At 41.0% G+C, this 20520-nt stretch overlaps 1 protein-coding gene across 1 annotated transcript; it reads right to left on the bottom strand.

Moving 5' to 3' along the window:
- Positions 1 to 23: 23 nt before the first annotated feature.
- On the bottom strand, positions 24 to 15983 carry LOC115592789 (ras-GEF domain-containing family member 1B-B-like). Its single transcript, XM_030435919.1, has 14 exons — positions 15763 to 15983; positions 7283 to 7813; positions 7066 to 7188; positions 6486 to 6623; positions 6042 to 6257; positions 5022 to 5096; positions 3771 to 3863; positions 3328 to 3430; positions 2757 to 2836; positions 2562 to 2657; positions 2367 to 2462; positions 1902 to 2025; positions 1707 to 1779; positions 24 to 1599 (listed from the first exon to the last, which is right to left on the bottom strand). The coding sequence occupies exons 2-14, from the start codon at positions 7805 to 7807 to the stop codon at positions 1566 to 1568; spliced, it is 1776 nt and encodes a 591-aa protein (XP_030291779.1). The 5' UTR covers positions 7808 to 7813; positions 15763 to 15983; the 3' UTR covers positions 24 to 1565.
- Positions 15984 to 20520: the final 4537 nt, after the last annotated feature.

Genomic DNA, 20520 nt, shown 5'->3' with positions numbered 1-20520 from the left:
AAACCAAACCAAAGAACACATCATTCAGTTAATCTGTTTATTTGAAAGAAAAAAATATAATTCTCTTTTCACAAAAGACCTTCAGTACAAGTACCCTGACTGGTAACACAAATGATACACAGGGGGAAAAAAAGGATAGAAAAAAAGAATACATGGGTAAACACTTATAAAATGAACACATGTCAACACAAAAATGAGCTTTTTTAAAAAAAACAACAACATACAAATCACATCACGTTCACTCACTGGCAGATTTTAAAGGATCACATCACGCTCACATCATCACAGACGAGATGAAGAGGAGGAGGACGAGGATCCTGTTGAAACTGCACACACACACACGTCGATTTGTGCTTCACTCAGACTCAAAAACACTTCTTTGTCATAACTGGTGTTGTATTAACAAAATAGCTTACCAAAGCAGAGCCAGCCAACCAGCAACAAGCTCACAGAGAAACTTCACAAAATGTACACACAGAAAAAAAAATATTTTTCAAACCTTCTGATACAAAATACAACATAATACTGTATAGAAAGACGCCTTAAAATAGGAGTCACCACATCCTATACTACAACACACCTAACCCACTGAAGTGCATTTGATTTAACTTGCACGATTAGCATAATTCTGCATCACCATAGTGCACACACCACAAAATGTTTAGAACCAAATAGCATGATTGTTGAAAACTGTCTGTAAATGTGTTTGGTAATATGTAGCTGATGCATTGACTTGCAGTATGTGTTTAAATGAAATAAGAGGCTTGCGTGACTGCGTGATAGCCAGATGTCGGTGCAAACTGGTAGCAAATAGGCTGGATGTGGAGCGTTTGCTGTCAAGATGTTCTCATTAAAAATCATGCACTCAACAAAACAACACTGCCGCCGACGCCACTTTTGAAAGCAGTTGTAAGCCTGTTATTTATAATACAAATCGATGATCATCAACTTGTCCTTTCAGATCGGGTCTTCTCTCTCTCTCTCTCTGTGGTTTTTGACTCAACACAGCAGAGGAGCAATGCTTAGGTTGCAGTATCGGGTCCATATGTGTCTCATTTGGAGGCAAAACTGGCCCTTCCCTTCGTGCCTCCACAGCATGAGTCCTTCCACAAAGTGAGGCTGTCATGATGAAGGTTCGGTGGAGATATAAACAAAATCCATACATGTTCTTCCTCTGAGAGCCTTGCCCCGAGCTGATGTTGAAGAAGATGATCCAAATCAGGTAATCTGAGCTCGTCTTGCTTGTGAGGCAGAGTGTTATAGTAATAACTGCAGCATTGAGGAGCTTTGGCACCGGATGGACCTCATCAAGGACTCTCTGATGTATGATCCTTGAGAGATCAGAGCCCACATTTTGTAGTATACTCTGTTCATCCGTGACAGCATACAGGATTCCAAGCTGCATTTGTTGTCCTGTATCATTATCAGGTCCAAGACCTTAACTTTGGCCATTAGTATGTAAGAATGTGTCCATATGATAGCATGGAGGAACCTGTAGTTTTAAAACACCTCGTTTATGTACAGTCTGTAGAGCACAGAGCAGAGGGGATTGTCATATCGTTTTCTTACGATCGATTCTCTCGATGCAGGAGGGAAGATCTGAATAACAAACAAAGCAGAACAAAGATAATCAGCTTTGCTGTCTTAAATGGTCTGTCATGTTACAGTCGAGGTGGCTTGATTGTACTGAGTGTGTGTGAACTCACCGAAGAGACCTGCGACTGTCTTTCTCCATGTTGTTCTCAGGTCCTTCACTCTCGTACGAGGCCAGGTGCAGCTCTGTGGCGCCAACACAACACAAAACGCAAATACGTTTGAATTTGTGTTCCTACTTGATGGCAAGCAGCCGTGCTACACATGACATTTGTGGGATTAAAATGCAGAGAAAACTGCAAACTGACCGTCTTCGCTGAAGACAGGCGTGGTGACGAGGTACTGGAGGACGCGGCGGTCTCTGTCGAATGGACAAATCACCTGACGCCACACCAGGAACTCGCTCACCTGCTTTGCAAGCTCCCACAGTTTCTGTTGGTACACAGTGACAACAGACTTTATGACACCAGTTTTATAGGACTCATCTCATTGGCTCATGAAGATACAGAAAATACACAAAAGGGGGATGATGAGGAGAAATGTAATGTCCCTTTTAGCCACAGGGGGGAGGCATGACATTAAATGCCAGGGCCTAAAATGTAACTGTGTCACTGTAACACAATTGTACAGTGAATGACAATTTCTTATTGTGTTTAAGGGAGCTCATAACACAGCTATGTGTGTAAATGTTTATAATAACAATCAAGTCAAATACACAGACTTCAGCGTCAGTCATTCAACAACTGAATGTGTCTCTTGGACTGAGGACTGACCTCAAAGTTGATGTGTCCATTGGGCAGCCTGCTGGCACAGCCTTCATTCAGGAAGTAGATGTCTTTGATCAGGAGGCTGAAGAAAGGAATCACAATCTGGAGGAAAGAGGCAAAAGTTGTTATTGATATTTTACATTTGGGACTTCAGTTTTTTATCGGTCTTCAAGAGTCATGTCATGTCATGTGCTCTCTTACCTTCTCTTGACTGCTGTGTGCCGTCTCAGACCTCTGGGTGGCGCCACGGAGCGCAGTGCGATAGTTGCTGAAGTTACTCGACGGGTCCATTTGGTGCTGAGCGAGGTAATGCAGGGGAGATATTAGTCAGTTTCCAACACAAAATCGCCAATCCACTTGAATATATGAATCAGTGACATGTGCATGTTTTCTCACCTCCAGTATTTCAAACTTGTCAGTGTTGACTTTACTCCAGGTTTTCTTCAGTCTGGAAACAGGACTCATGTTCATCCCAGCTGAGAGACAGAAATGTAAGAAAGTATGAACATGAGCAGACTGGACAGCTTCAGGCCACCACTAACTCAGTTTGTACGTCCTTAAACTGTTTAGCGTTTGCCTAAACTCCAGCTGGCTCTATATTTATTGACTTCACTGAATTGGATTATTGGCTGTTGGACAAAGACATAGTGGGAACCACATTTAAACTGTGTCTTGTACTTCAAAAACAAGCAGTGACTAAGTGGTTTGTGAATTCGAAAGTAATGTTAATTACTGCTTTAAGTGCCGACTATCAAATGCCTTTCAGAAATATCAAGCGCATTAAGCAGTATGTAATGTGTGTTGGATTTTCACTTTCTTTAATGTGTGCTGACACAGGTTGAAGCACCGTGGTGACTCCTCATATAATTTCAGAGAACTCACCTGTCAGTCAGACAGTGTGTGGGTTGTGTTTAATTGTCTGTTGATAAAAAGCGTCTTCCTGTATATTTCTCTGTTCTGTACTCACTGATGATGGCCATGAGGGAGTTGAAGTTGCCGATGTTGAAACACTCCTGAGCAACGTCTATGAAGAACTCTATGATCCGTGCTCGGTGTTTCTTCTTCACCGGCTGTAAAGGGAGAACAGGAAGTGAATCAATGACTCGTCAATCACTTGCCATGAAATATATGCACAATTTAACCTTAATGATCATTGTTAATATGTGTTTTGGAGCACAATGAGCAAAGATTTATTGGTTATGTTGCAGAAGAAGACTGAGCATTGTGTTATTGTTCTGTGTTTCAGAATTATTTAGATCAGACCCTAAATGGCCGACTGTAGCTGCGAATTTCAGAACAAAGCACTGATGAAAAGTGAAAGTGAATCCTGCTGATTTACAACAAGAGCCCTGCTGTGTAAATGGTGTCAGACTTCAGGTTTACAAACTTCTCCTCCTAAGAACAACTTACCATACAGATCTCAGTGGCCACCAGGTAACTCAGTCTGTTGAACCAGTTGATGTAGGCCTCCAGGTTGCTGGTTTTACGCTTCCGGAAGAAACCCTAAAAAACAGAAAGAGGAAGATGACATGGTCAAAATCTGTCAAGACAAATTCTAAATAGCTCTATGAAATTCTGCCTTATAATTATAGAATATCCTATAAATAACTGTATCAAAAAGAAATACAAGGAAACAGACTGCTGCTACTCTGTGATATCCTTTGCAAATGGACCTTGACAGCCTTCACACCCACACAACCCGTGGAACCTGCACAGTGGAGTCCATGACGTGTCTGTTGTTATTTCCATCCCCTTTACATCTGCTTCAGTGTTCTGTGAGGCACTCAGTAGTGATCCTGCTCGCCGGAGGCGCTTTTATATAAATAAATATTATAAAAGCGCTGTATAAATAACCTTGACTTGGCTGTGGTGATGTAATCCCCGAGATTCATGGATCTGTTAAATGCTTACACAACAGCGGCAGCCCACTCCACTCCAAACTTCCCCTCTACACTTCAGGACCCCTTACGCTGACTCAAACGCTCTTTTACACAAAGTGGATCTTATATAAGCGGCGCAGCATCGGTGAGGGCCGAGATGCCACGCGGCCACTAACAGCGGATGAAAGCTTGTTCTCGGCAGAGCTGATTGAAAACGACCCCTCAGCTGACTCACAGGACCACTTAGGAGCGAAAGAGCCCTTCAGATATACTTAGACATTCACACAATGGCTCTTTCATACTGTGTTCAACGCATGTATAAAAACCAAATAAAAAAAATAAATAAAAGGTGCACATTTTCCCCAAATTTGCCAGGAGGACCTTTCATGTGGTTTCTAAAGCAAATTAACTTGAAGTGAAGCAGACCGCAAATTACACTGAGAGCAGGCCCAAAATGAAGACACTCGAAATCAAAATAAGGAATAACTACAAACTGGGGCTTTTCTGTATCATTGCTTTGATGTTGATAATTATATAGACATGTCACCCATTGAAAGACTGCTTTAATCATTGACAAAGCCTTGTAATCAGCTTCATAAAATAAACTAACAAATGTGTTTCCTGCTTGAGAAGTTGTGATTATGTTTAATGTCTTATTGTTTCCAAAGGTTGTGATAGGGATCATATAATTCTGAAATTATCTGAGTTGTGGTGTCCAAAAACAGACCCAACAACTGGGGAGAGACAGCTAATAAATGGCTTTCATTCAAACCCATTGTACCTTATGGTTCTCCAGAGGATCCTTCATGGCAAATGTCTGGATGAACTCCTCAGGGCCGATAAAACTCAGTCTGTCCTGAAGGCAGTGAAGAGGGAGAGAAAATGATCAGGATGACGGTAACAGTATTATATAAGAGGGAGATAATCAAGAAGACAAGGAGATGGATAAAAGAAATGCGATTAAAGAGATGCTTGAGAAAATTGGAAATGATGATGAGAAAATGTAATTTGTGTGGAAGGACAGTTATTACTAGAATACATGTTCATTACAAACAAAAAACAGCTAAACAAAAACCCACACCTACATCTTAAAGGTGCAATATGCACAGGGGGCAGCATACCCCCTGCTAGCTGCTGCTAGCTGTAGATGCCCATAGCTAGTTAGCTGTGCAGTATGTGAGTATTTACACTGCTAGCGCAGGATTTTTGGACCAGAATGGACCAGAGCTAGCTGGTTAGCATGCTAACTTCAGTAGATCTATATGTATAATTGGACATAATAATGTCAAAAGTACTATTCATACACATTCTGGTGATAAATCGAGTTTAAATCTAGTACCTCTGAATGTTTCCAACTAACATATTGCCCCTTTTAACATGTGCTCTATGATGTGATTTTGAAGAAGAACAGCATGAGTAAAAACAATTTATCTTCATATAAAATTCCAGTTTTATTAACTTTCTATATATGCTGTGAAGCAGAACGGACCACAAAAAGGGGTTTATTGCAAAAACAATAAAACCAAGTGATGACAATAACGGCAAAAAAAACTCAGTAAGTCAACACATACACAACTTAGCAGTTTACACATTATTATTGAGCTTATAAATGAATGCTCTTAAAACACAGCTTTTACACCACCAAAATAATGAATTCACTAAATTTAGATGGGTAAAAACCACCCGTAGAGTAGTAACCGCATGCAATAAAATCAACACATTTCATCAGAGAGGCAACAACAGATGGTTACACAGGACACTCCTGACAGAGTCCCAAATCTTAGTCCATCTCATGTCTTACCAGTTCGATGTGTGTGAGCTGCTGGGCGAGGATGAAGGCGTCCTCACACACGCTCATCACATCGCTTCGCTGACCCGAGGCCTGTTTGCTCTTCAGGGAAGCGGGCCGCTCCATCGCCACCGTGTTAAGCGCAGCTACAGCCTCCTCGTACTGGCCGAGAGCAGAGAGGCGTTTGATCAGCCGCTGGGTCATCTGCTGCATGGCTCGCCAAGAGTACTGGAGACATGACACACACACAGAACAAGTCGTAAGAGTTGTTCCTAGACAATGCTGCCTAATTGAGATTCCATCATTAACAAGCTCAAAGTACAGATCAGATTGCAGCCATAAAAATTTAGCCCAAAACTAGTTAGCTTTGGGCTAATGTTCCATCAATTATAATAACAATATGTATACATTGAAGCTGTTTTTTTTTTAGATTTCAACAGTAGATTTGACACTGACCTCATCTCCTCGAGCTACGTGGTGTGTCATGTCCTTGAGGCATCGCATCATCCTCTCGTCCCTGAAGTCGTACGGAAACGTCTCTGTCCATTCGGTCAGCAGCTGCACCAGCTTGGGCGCCACCTCACGGAAACGAATCTAAAACACATCATATGGCATGTCAAGTGTCGCTGAAGTAGACATTCTGTAATTTTACAGCTTTTTTGACTGTTATCCGTTGAGGCAAACCTCTTGACCTTTCTCAAACAGCACAAAAGAAGCCAGTGTGGTCTGTCTTTGCATGCTGCCATTATTTGTGTGTTGGTTTAATTTATTGTTCTCATTAAATGTGTTCCCTTCATTTTTATATCCCCGGTGTGGATTTGAACCCTGTCTGTCTTCTCTGAAATTTCTTTGCTCATGAAATAGTCAATAAATACTTTCTCCCAAAAAAGAAATACAGAGGTTTGTATGTGTGTGGGAGAGTGAGTGTAGCAGTGTTGAAGTAGGTGTGAGTTTGTGTAGGAGGGACGGTGAAATTTAGAGGCTTAATTACACCTGTGTGTATGTGTGAACGCGTGTGAGTGTCTAATCTGCCCACCTTATCCAGCAGGGCATCTCCGGACCGCTGCTGCTCCACACACAGGTGACAAACCCTCGTCATGAGCTCGTACGGGTGCAGGAAGAGGCGTGAACTCAGCAGGAAGGTGAACACGTACGACCTCTGATGATGAGGAAACAGAACAGCTCTCAGAGAAACAGGAGAAGAGAAGTAACCACTGTAACAAAAACATTTCGGGCAGTTTACTGGTGCTTACATCAGGGTAGTAGTCGACTGTGGGAACCAGGTGCTGGATCAGCGCCTCAAGGGATGCTGAAACCAAACTGTTGTCATGGTAACACATCTCCCCATAGCTAGCGGTGACGCCGTGTGGGTAAATCCGGCCTTTTGCTGTGATGGAGTTGTTGCGACACGACTGCTCGCTGCTGCCGCCGCTGCTGCCGCTGGTGTGGCGGTACGCACGCCCAGGACAGGAAGTGCTATGCTGTCTCGGGCTGTGGGGCTGCGGTGAGGAGTAAGGATTCTCCGACACGGCATAGGTGCTGTTGTAATGATGCTCCTTCGTGGTCGAAGAGGAGACTGAGGAGCTGCGGTATGAACTGTGGCGTTGTGGTATGTCGTAGGGGTTTTCTGCGGAGGAGTAGGTGCTGTTGTAGATGTTTTCCTTTGCGGGCTTTGGGCCAGTGCCGTTGCGGTATGGGCTGTGAGGCTGAGGATGAGGATGGTTGTTGTTGTTGCTGTAAGAATTGAACTTTCCGGCATAAGGGGTCGTGGGAGGCATGATGACCTGTAGAAAAGACACAAGGAGGAGGTTACAGGACATATAGATAGATAGATAGATAGATAGAATTACTTTAATGATCCCAGACTGGGAAATTATTTATCAATATATTCTCTATATTTTCTCAATCAAGAAAGAAATTGTAAACCCTTTTGTAATTCTATTGATTGATCTATTGATTTCATAACATAGATGCAAAAATCCTATGAAAAAAAAATAGAGTGGAGTTGCTTAGTCATTTGCAACACTGCCCACAGCAATCTGATAGTGATTCCCTTTAAAATAAAGCGGTCTTCTACTTGTGACCACTTTCCATATTCAATACAGTATGTACTATGTACTATATCAGGCCATTTTACATTTAATTTCATTATTTCACAATCATACATGTCAGGTATTTGCTGGTTCTAGCATCTTTAATGTAACGATTTGCAGTATTCTTTGTCATTTATACGGTAAATGAAGAGCTTTAGGGTTTGGGACTGTTAGCTGGACAAAACAATGAGTATTTTTCACCTTTTCTTTTACAGACTAAACAATTAATTGATTAATCTTAAAATAAGCAAAAGATTAATTGAAAATGAAAATAATTGTTATTTGCGGCCTTATTGTGTAACAACTGGCAGCCTGAAGGGACAAAACTATTTCACAATAAAACTGTTGCGCAGAGGAATAGGTTTTGGATCTGTTCCTATTTCATTATTCATCTCATGACCCCTCATATTTATCTTACAACCTCCCTGGAAACCACTGACCTAAAACACGATTAAGATAAAGATAATTAAAGGGATAGCAACCAAGCAAAGGTAGACAAAGTCCTTCTGTCTCATAGTACTGATACTATGATATAATTAGTGTTTATTTGTGATTTCTTGAAGTGTCATGTCTTTTGCCCTGTTTTACACTGTCACACCAAATGAATGAAGGATTTTCTATCTACATTAGGTATTCAAACATTGATATTCCCTGCTTTTGAAAATGCTGCTGTGTAGTAACCATCTTTCAGTCAACATTTGAAGACACAGCACTGTGCACATTTTCTACATAAAAAATCATGACTACAAATGTCTGCTGTAGTTTTCCTGATGTTATACTATGACACAATCCCCCCCTCACTGCCTGGGAATGTTTTCTTGCTGTGTTCGCATGTTGTGTAAGTATCTCTTCGAGGACTCGATCACGCAACCCAGAGACTTAGACATGTCTGTGGAAGTAGTAATTACACCTAATCACATAATTTTACCCCTCCTCTGTTTACCGTTTTGGCTCTGAACTGTTGAAAGATGCCTGTTGTGAAATCAACTTTCCCTAAATCTTATTTGTGAGTACAAAAAATTAGCAATTGGCTTTTAAACACTGATTTTTTTCCCCACCATCTCCTGCTTTATCACATTCCTGAGGCAAATGTTTTTGGCATTGGCGCTGCATAAGGAAAAAAAATAGGCCGACAGATGGAGGATCTCGAGACGGCAACGATCTTTTCTGTCTTAATGGTGTAGATAATTGGATCTGAGGTAGGTAAGCCGATCCCAGATCACTACCAAGGCGTGCTTTAACTCTGGAGCCATCTTTATCCTGCTACTGTTGTCTGTCTAGGAACCACATGCCAAGTCGCACACACACTTACACATGTGCCACACACAGCGACGTATACACATGCACGTGAACTGTGCCAGAAAACAAAACCCTGCACGACTCCAGCAGACTTTTGTTTGTCCATCACAGTGCCGACAGAGGAGTGTCTGCCTGAGCCAACATCTTACAAACACACACACGCACACACACACACCCCTTGTCCACCATGGCGCCTAGCCCCACGCTGGTATAATCCAAACACACACACACATGTCACACATAAACAAATGATGGCTTGAGTGACAAACACACACACACACACACACACACACACACACACACACACACACACACACACACACACACACACACACACACACACACACACACTCCACTGCGCCTGGAGTCATGCCAGTGTAAGCCAGTCCAGTGCCAGCCCCTCATCTGAACTCTCTGATCTCTGCCTGCTGTTTTCCTTCTAACTCGGTTAAAAGATTACGGTGGCTTTACGCTCCTAAAGTTACACTATTCTTTCTGGAGCAGCGCTGCTTGAGATAAGAATTCACTGAGTGATATTTACTCTGGTTTGAATGCTGTTTTTATCTGTCTCCAAGCCTGTGTTTGCATTGAAAGGTGACACACATGAAAAACAACGTCTAAAAATTTAAAAACCAATCTGAGTTTTTCCAGTCAGACTTCCTGAAAAGTTGACCTCTGGATAGTCTGCGGCTTCCATGCTGCAGCACTGAAATTTTACTCGCTCTAAATCATAGGTTGAACTCTCCTTGGACGACTTAATGATGACGTTGGAAGCATAATTTCATATTGAGAGCATTGTCTAAATTCTCTTGTTTGTAAACTTTGAGAAATTGCAGCCTTACACAGGGGTTTGATGTGGTGGTAAAAAATACAGGAAAAGGCAGAAATGTGCAGTTTTGTTAGAACACGGTCCCAACAAAACCACAAGAACACATTTGCATGTGTGCAGGGTTTGCTCAAGTGCTCAACTTTTCAAAAAATATATGGTTTCTTACAGCTTTTTTTCTTATCACTGGCATCAGTTTTGTATTTGTGGCACAACAGACAATATCTCCTGTGATGACAAATGGCACAGACTGTTGTGTGTGGTGCCAAAATGTCATAACCCGGTTCATCAAAAGGTTAGAAGTAACTGAATGTTTGATAGAGCTGCAGCCAAAATATCATCTGCTAAAGGATTTAAACCAGCGGAATTTGTCCAAACTGCTTTAAAGGGTGCAATATGTTAGAACTGACCACCTTTTCCATATTCCAACCAGTCAACAGAGTACCGCTAACTGCTGCTAACTGTAGCTGCTATTAGCTTGTTAGCTCAGTTAGAAGTGCTTCTAGTTGTCCTATCAGTTAGTGCCCATCCATGGAGGCCTGAACTATACAATCAATACCACCTTTAATGTATAAAGTAGTACTTGACAAGAATGGCTGGCGTTAGCTTTTAGCATGCTAACTTCAGTTGATAACTCTGCACTAAAAGACATCTTTGACATAATGTCAAAACTGTTACTCTTCACATTCTGCTGATAATATTTATTTTTGAAAGTACAGTTCTGACATGTTGTGCCTTTAAAGAGACAACATAATTTGGTGGTTTCAATGGATGTGACCACTGTCAAATATCTTACAGCACATGAACACTTTTTCTGTCTCCAGCTTCAGTTTTAGAATCCAATAAGAGTTTGAAAGCGTCTTTAGAGGGTGTTTGAATAAACTGATTAACGGAAAGCGCTGGTTTTGCTGCTGGACTAGCTTCCTTCGTAGATCCCTGCAGATTAACTTCACTCCAGTTGGTTCCAGAGCTGAAAACAACCTAAATCTTTCAACCTGAAGCAGACCATTTCCCCCCCCTAAATCACATAATGTGGTTTTAAAAAGGTACACCCAGCTATGCTGAGGCCGGTTATAACAGGCGGGGGAGAATGAGGGGGAGGTCTTCAACAATAGAGGTATTATCTATCCTGTCATGGCATTAACAGCAACACAAAGACCCTCAGGAAGAGATCAGAGCAGATCACAGCAGATCAGACACACACAGCAGCTTTCACAAACTCTGCTTGCTGTCGTCGGGCGGTATGACGCCCTGCCTGTGCATGAACCAAGCCTGGGAACATTTTCACATCAGTCGAACCATTAAAGCAGACTTTGTCATTGTTCGGAAAGGTGTGAATTCTTATTATACCCTAACAGGCGTCAACTACTCTGAGGTAACATGCCATAAAGCCTACAGTTTCATTTGCCCAGTGCAATAAAGGTAGACTTAGTGGCTTAAGTAAAGGAGCATATCGAAACTTACATATTGACGTAAGCTGATATATCTGCACGTGGCTCAAGGACAGCTCTCATTTTGTGCAAGTAATACATGTACAGCACACATATAGACTATTAAAAACAACAATATAATCATGGATTGTTGTGTGCAAGCACTCTGCAGCTAACCTGGTCAGTCTAAATTGTCCCTATTCAAAGCCAATTGACCCCAGTAAGCATCTACGTACTCACTGACCTAATAAGAGTCCTGAAACCCCCTGATGCTTCACCACAACAGGAGCTGAAAGGAACAAGAGAAGATGTGTTTGCAAAGACTCCTGCTTTTTGAGACGTTTAATTAAATTGGAAGGCTTAAAGCAGGACATGTGGCCAGAAAACAATTCAACATTAGTGTCTTTCCACAGTGAAATTGTCGTAAGCATCTGTGAAGTACTAATTCAGGGCTCCAGACTAACTTTATCATTTAGGATGCACCAGCGCATAATAAACTTAAACTTAATTTCTTAACACATTATGTAATTGATCACAAACAGGAACAAGGGTAAAAACACATGAAAGCACACGCAACAAAAACATTATAATAATCACAATAGTCAAACCCTGGAGCCCTGTAATTAATTTGTTGTGATTGGGATATTCTGTCCATACTGTTCAGTTTATTTGAAAGCAATTGAATCTTTTCCAGTGGGGATGCATAATCTGGATACCGAGCACCTTAAAATGCACTAACTCGTGTAAAGTTCACCATATAGGTTCACACAATGTGGTGTGAGAGCAAAGCAGCTGATAACAGGATGTGTAAAACAATTTATCAGAGTAGTAAAAGGTCAATCTAATGCAATGTTATCTTTATTCTACTTTGCACTTCATGTACTATGGCACTAATAAGTCTCAGCGAGTACGGAGTGTGAGGGGAAACCCTTCACAGTCAGCCTTATTCGTCACAATAAATGAGGTTAAAGTCCGGGCACGTATCACTTACTCGTGGTCTTACACGTACAAGAGTTAACCCTTTAAACAGCTTACTACCATACACAGAAATAATGATGTCAAGATGATGCCAGTAATTTCAACAGAGCACCTTTACCAAAGAAAACAACAGAAAGTGAGATCACATTAGTCAGTCCATTTTTCTCTGGAAGGAGCGACTCCTCACTCCCAGACTTTGACTCTGTAGGCGGAGAACTGTCACCTACGTCAAATGAGATGAAACTGTGACGCCTAAATATATGGAATGGTGACAGTCTGGTCTTCAATTTGTTTTGATGCAGCACCTCACATGTTGCCTGCTGAAATTTTTCCATTCTACCAGACCTGACTAACTCACCACACCTTGTTGGGAAATGAATTATACTCACGCAAATCATAATTCTCATTAGCTCCACATCCTTTTACTGATAACCATTTTACGCTGATTCTGCTGTTGAAATTACAGTTGGCAGATGTGCATTTAAAGGTGAAATATGTTAATCAAAATTGAACAACGTACAGATATAACAGTTTTTGACATTACAACATCTATGTAGGTCTGTTGTGTTGCAGAGATATCTGCTGAAGTTAGCATGCTAACCAGCCAGCCCTAGCCTGTCCTGGTCCCGACCTCAGTCGTATAAACATCAGCACTTCCCCTCTGCTCCACGTTGCCAGTCATGAACGCTAGCTGTGCAGCTAACTGAGCTAACTAGCTAACAGCTGCTACAGTAGGTAGCAGCAGTAAGCGTTTACTCTGGTGATACTGTATAAAATGTCAAGAAATTGTGAAAAATGCGCATCACAATTTCCCCGAAGCCCAAAGTGACGTCTTCAAATTGTTTACTTTGTCCAACCAACAGTCCAAAACCCAAAGACTCCTCATTTATTAACATAAATCACAAATAAAAGCAACACATTCTCAACAGGGCTCCAGGGTGCGAGTATTTTGGTTGCACATGCGCACAAAAGTCTGTCAAGTACAGCTGAGCATTTAATTTGTTGCACCAGTCCACCCAAACCTTAAGTTATTTATTGTGGGGTTTCGTTAAACAACTGAGGTTAGGGCAAATTCTTATTGCGTGTGCGGTGATCTACATGAAGAAAAACATACATTTGCACCTTTATTTCTGTTTCCAATCATTTACATTATGTGTTTTTCTTTATTTCTGTATGTATAATTACGTGCACCAGAATCATGTACTGGTGCACGTTAATGAAGACCTTTGGTGCACTAGTGCAAATCTAATACAAATATAGCTGGCTACTTATTTCCTTTCAATCAACTAACCAATTACTTCACTAATCATACATCTCTTCTGGACTGCTGATCAATCAAAACATGACATTTGAGCAATTTTCTCCTTTTTAGATCAAATTATAGCCTAAGTGTCAGTGCGACCGTTCTTCTGTCCAGTTAGCTGTCTCTTCTTCTCTATTTAAGAACACATGAACAAACAGCTGAACACAAGCATCCGCTGAGATGCAATTTTGTTCTGGTTGGCAGCCCACAGCACACCCATAATCACAGTTCTGACTCTGCAACCTCATCACCACCAGCCTTCAAGCGTCATCATCACCTGACCAAATGAGCCAAAACCAAAGTAGGAAAACACAGCGGAGCTCAAACAAACTGCTCCACTTTACGCTCGAGTAAGCGTACGGGGTCAGACGAGGCCTGTGGCTGCTGTCAAAACACCAGACGCCGAGACCCGCTGACCAGTTTATAAAACCTGCACCTGCTGAACTGAATCTGATAGACGGGCAAACAGAGCCGGAAACAGACACCATGTTCAGATTGGCTGGAGAGATACGTGGAATACAATTCACCCACTGCTGGTCCTGTTTTTCATCTTTTAGTCCCACACACACACTGCATTCAAGCATTTGTTGCTTTGTGTGTAGGCGCCACACATGCACGCACGCACACACACACACACACCCACAGTGCTTTAAATGGAAGTAGGCACAGTCACACTGTGCCAACTTGGCACAGACACACACCTGTCCCTTGTATGATCTGGTAGGCTAGTACAGTATTAACCTAGAGTCAGAAAGGATAAAGACACATTATCTCCTCTGCTTCTGGGATACAATAAATCTAAGCTCTCTCACACAGACACACACACAGTTCCTATTGTCGATACATCTGCACATCCCACAAACCACTGCCTCGCAGCACAACAGGAACAAGATTAAAGTTGGAAAACAACTGCACTTGATTGTTTTTTAGACCAGCCGAAGCCTCAAACGTTGCCCGTGCTCCCCAGACTGCCTTTGTGTTAATTATTAAATGAGTTAAACCATTTTATTGAGGTCTATTCAAGCAGCCTGTCACGTCAGCTTGCGAAGTAAGAGGGAACCGAGGCAATCATTTCAGCAAGTTAAGAGCCCGTCGGTTTATATATAGAGGTGTGGAGGGAATAAAGCTGTTTAAAGTCTGTTTTGGCCAGAAGTACACACACTTTCTCGCGGTCTTTTTTCTTTTCCCAGCAGACACATACACAATCTGTTATTCTCTCCCCTCTCTCCTACACACACACAAACACACACACACTAGGCCACCATGCCTGGTCTATATTATGGGCTTCTGACTGAGTCATAACACAGTAAAAGTAAGAGCTGACTGTGAAAAACGCCATGCTGTGTAACCACAGTCCCATCACAGGTGCTGGTGAGTAAGGTTTGTTGTGTGTGTCTGACAGCCAGCCCAATTATAAACCCGCATGGGTGGTAAACAATAACAACAACAACAAATGGACCAAAGAAGAAGAAAAAAAAAGACATTAGGAAGGATAATATTAGCATTGTTTTTCTAAGTATTACAAAACTGAACAGAAGCCGCGGTCGTTTTTGAGAATAAAGCTTCATTTTCTTCGATGCCCATAGCCACTTAAAATGAAATTTAAACCCCTATAAACGTAATTTTATGGCAATAAACCTTAATTTCGTGTAGTAAAATGTCTTATTATCATCCTATTATACCTCTCCAGGCGATACACATCAGGTTTTAATACAGTCGTAATAGTTTTTTTGCGGGCATGAAGCTCATTCAAACAAGAATAAAGTTCCTATAAATACCCCCATCATCCACACCCTCAACTTACCTCTTGTGTGATGCAGCTCAATGTCCGAATGCCTTTTCTTTCACCGGCACGAACAGTAGACAAATAAACGAGACTATCCCAAACTCTTTGTAATCTCCGTTCCGGTTACAGCCGCACGGTGAAACACTCACACAAGTCTGTCAGCAGTGTGTCCGCACCGTGCTCTCCTCCATTGTGTCCCTGCTACTGCTGGCTGAGTCAATTTGAACCAGCAGCGCCGTAATGAGCCTCAGAGCGAGGCGTATTGAAATGACTTCCATAGAGCCGGGAAAACCGACCAATCGCCTCACGGGGGCGGCGGCCTCTGGGGGCGGCGCGGGCCAATCGCGGCGGAGGAGGTGAAAAATCGAAATCTCCGGAGATTCTGATTGGCTGGCTCGCCGTTCGTTGGGGTTTCTTTCTTTTCAACCGCAGCCAGGAGAAGTGAATGTTTTTGTTGGAGAGCTGAAATATGGAAGGTGTAAGGTTTCGCCCCGGAATGTGGCCTTGTGTGTGGCTGTAAGTTAGTCTCAGTGACTTTAAAAAGCAAGAGTTTGTTAGAGTATAAGTGTATCAGATGGTTAATGTAGTGTTCATAAAGGTTCATCTTGTTAATGATGTCATGAGGCACATGAGTGCTGGCATGGTCCAGGAGATGAAAATTAGCAAGTTATTTAATAGCTATTAGCTAGAAATATGATGCTCATATATGGATAGTAGACCTGAAGCGTTGTAGCATTGTTTTTGCATTAAGTCCAAAATATTTATACCTGTCATAAGTTGCATTTCAGCATAGTGTGGGTATCAGGTTGCAGTGAAGCAACTTTAAAGATTTGCTCCATTACAGGTCATTGTGGCCAGTGAACATTTTTGTTGGCTTCAAGTTGCCTTTAATAATTAAAGAATAAGTTCACTCGAAAGTGTAAATTCAGACATTGTATACTCAACCCCATGCCAGTGGAAAGTCAGGTGAAGTTTCCTAGTCCACAATACATTTTGGGAGCTTCACAGCAGAAAAAGCATGGCAGCATTCTTTCTAAATGACTTATGTAGATGGGGACTTATTTTTTAAAACACAGAAAAACAACTTTAAAAAAACATGAAACATGAAATTACTCCATACAGCTCACCTGGTGAAATCCAAGTCTCCTGAATCCCCAAGATCCCAAATTGATTTGAAAAGACATTATGTTCACCTTTGATGCAGTGACGATTTCGGCTTACAAATAACCTCTTCTAGTCAAACTAATTTATTTGGCCACTAGTGGGTAGTGGAGCAAACTGAAAACACCTCTGACATGTGTTTTAAAAGCCTTATAGGTTTTATTTTGTATGCCTTATAAGGTAAAAAAAAAAACCCTGTACATTACAAATCCAGCAGAAAATAATTTTTCCATTTGTTTGGAGTCATATTTCTGTTCACTTTACTGTATGTATTGGTATAATGCTCATCTTTCAGCTCTATCGGTGTCCACACGCTCCTATAAAGAATATTGGATTTTTAAGCTGCTACATGCTACGTTATGTTCACTAGCCAGTATCTGTCTTTGTCTGACTATTGCCTGCTTCCAAGCAAGGAGCATTTAGTAGAAAACAATTCGCTTTTGCAGTAGAAAAGAACGTAAGTGGAAGGCTAGAGAATTTAGTTTCTCGATAATTAGTTCTTTACTACAAGTTGCCTGTTTTATATAAGTAATTTGGACAATTGTTGATATAAAATGTTGTACTAACTCTTGTAGCTCTTGTAACTCTTTAATTTGTTTATTGTAGTGTGGTTATGCAGTTGATATCAGGATTTATTAAGTGTTGTTGGAAGTGTCCAAGAGTTCAGAGCTAGTTTATAATACTTTTATTAAGCCACACATCCCTTCAACATACAATGTTTGTGTGTAAAGGTGCAGTATAACACTCTCGAACCGCATTAGGTAATTTATACCAGACTGGCGGTCACAGTTAATTATACCTGGTCATACCTGTTCTTGCAAGACCGACCTGTAACTGTATGTTGCTAAACCTTTAAACTGTACCTGACTTTGAGTAAATCTATAAACACCGTTATTTACTCTCAGCTGTGCTGTGTACATTATTCAACACAGTGGGCATTAAAGGCAAAGTGGTAATTTACATGATTATTTTATTTCACAGGAACTGGAATATTTACACGCTGCATTAACTTTATCTTCAGGACTTAAGAAAACTAGTCTGGCGACAGTATCTGGTGGGGCTTTGAAAAAGATTTCACAAGCCCACATAGTTGGAGAAATTACTCAACCCATAACACAGTTATCCTTAAATTGAAGGGAAAACAAGAAGATTATCTAATTTAGGTTTTCATGTAACAACAGGAATATGTGCAGTAAATCCTGCTCTGTGTGTGCGCAGTGTGGGTCGTTGTAGGCACAGGCAGGGTTAAAACAACACATTTTTATTCTGTCAGAGCATAAAAACACACCTCATCTCTTTCTCTAAATGTTTAGAATACACTCTAAATATATATACTATTCTGCCTACAACAGTCTAATTTCCTCTGAAATATGGTAATTAAAGCAAGGTGGGTGCACACCATTCCCACCCCCTCATCTACCACTGCACCACTGTCATCCACCTCAACACAGTCCTGTCCTTTTCATTGCATAAACATTCAATTACATAAACACAGTGTTAGACTTACACTACGGCCGGGCCCTGAAGCTGTGGGCGGCACTCATTTTTTGATCACTGACGCCTCTTCCATTCTGACACATCACCGTTCAGGCGAGAATAGCTGATCTCTGAGTCTTTTAGGCTGCAGGGTTTTCTCGTCAATAACCCAACTCCTACACCAGGCTCCCAAGTGCACAGCTTCCGGCTGTGCTCAGCCATGTGTGGATCACAAATGCGCGGAAAGCACAAAGTACGCCTATACACACACATGCACCCGCATTGACCGTGGCGACGCTCTGGTGAGGGCCCTCATGAGATTTTTATTTTTTTTTTGACTACATGATGCCCACAGCTGCTTTTGAGGGAGACTTCCTGTCCGAATGGCATATGAAATCAAGGATGTCAATGTAAATACGATAAACTGCAACTATGACGTTAGCGCCATCCCTGTTAGCCAAACAGTTGTTATTGTTAGGATGTATTTGCATACAGTTACTTTTTGTTTTTATTCCACATTTTGTCAGATGTTGTCTCTTCTTTGTTCTCACTTGTCTCATTCTTTTGAAATCTTGAAGACAAAAACTTCAAGAAGTATTAAATAAAAAAGAGTTCAGACTTTCTAAAAAAACATCTTATGTAAACCTTAAGACATTTAGAAGCTATTAATTAATGTCAGTGAGATTTGTCTGGCCTAAAATGTTTCCCAAATATAGCAAAATAAATAATTATCTCTTTTGAGTCAGTTTAACAAACATAGGCCATATGGTTCCATAAGCTTAATTGGTCAAATGAAAAGGTGGTCAAATTGAGTTACGGATGATTTCTGCTTCTTGTCTGCACACGTTGTCAAGCAACGTCCATCAGGGAAAGAACATCATGACAAACAAATCTGTGCCCTGTGCATATGCACAGAGCTGATGCGAAAGCGTTTAGTGTGAAGGTCACACTGTGAGTTGTTCTGTATTTATGGAAACCACTCATCATCTTGCCTACAGGTCTTTCTCCTACACACACATGCAAAAGCAGATAACGCAAGAGATGTTTCTCATTTTCACATTATTCATTCGAATTACTTAAGCAGTTACTGAATACTTCATTAGGAGAAACTGGGAAAGTAGCAGTCTTGTCCTTAGTTGTAAGTCACATGACAAAATATACTGTAAGGCAAATGTTTCTCTAGTAAAATCTGATGCAGTCAAATTGTATATTGACTACAAGCAACCTAAAAGTAGACATTTAGTAACAACAGGTGTAGTTTAGTCATAATTCACCTGTCTCTTGCCTCGTCCTACGCAGGTTTAAGTGGATGACTTTAACCAGGCCCTAAATTAAACACTAGCCTATTTTTTATGTCTCAGTATTATCCAGTAGTAAATTCAGTGGGCTGTATGACAGTCAACAGTCATCTTGGCAGGTGTTTGAGCAATGAAAGATTGTGTTACAGAGAAATTATAGAGAAATTGATCTTCTTTGGTAACTACGAGTCACTTAAGATGAAATCACGTACAGCTAATAAAACTAATTGTAACTAAAAGTATATTAGCTACACCAGTATGATCAAATGTACTTTGATCACTTTATCATGGTTATCATATTAAAATGGATATAGAAAATATTTATACATTAAGAAAAGATCACATGACAACTTATAAGCAAAATAAATTTTGAAAACCTCTATCAAAGTGTAGCAGCAGGCAGCTGTTAGAGAAAAACCTATACGGCTACCCTATAACCTATCTCTAACACTAGCTGCTGGGACTGACAAAGTAAGCAACTAACTAGTGGAGCATTTAGCAGCAAAAGCACCAGCTATGTCATTGAGGAGTTAGTGGAGAACAAAAACAGAGCTGAAAGCAGAGTAAATATTGGACCTACATGTATCTCTTTGTCTGCCGCTGGATGTGTAAATGTCCAACATATCATCCTTAAAGGTGATATGATGTCGGTGTTGTATATCTGTTGCCTTCAAGTGGCCAAAATAATCAATTATTGCAGATTTCAGTTTTTGTTGCAATGGTATCAGAAATTATTTTTTTACTTTTTCTGCAATAATTACTGATTATATTGTCTTGTACTGCATGGTATTCAGTTACATTTCTAGTGTTTCTACATGTCCACATTTGTTCAATTTATCTT

This window comes from Sparus aurata, chromosome 12 (assembly GCF_900880675.1).
Source record: "Sparus aurata chromosome 12, fSpaAur1.1, whole genome shotgun sequence".
NCBI classification, from domain to species: domain Eukaryota; kingdom Metazoa; phylum Chordata; class Actinopteri; order Spariformes; family Sparidae; genus Sparus; species Sparus aurata.
Note: the sequence above shows the minus strand (reverse complement) of the source record. Positions and strands in the feature narration are given on the sequence as shown.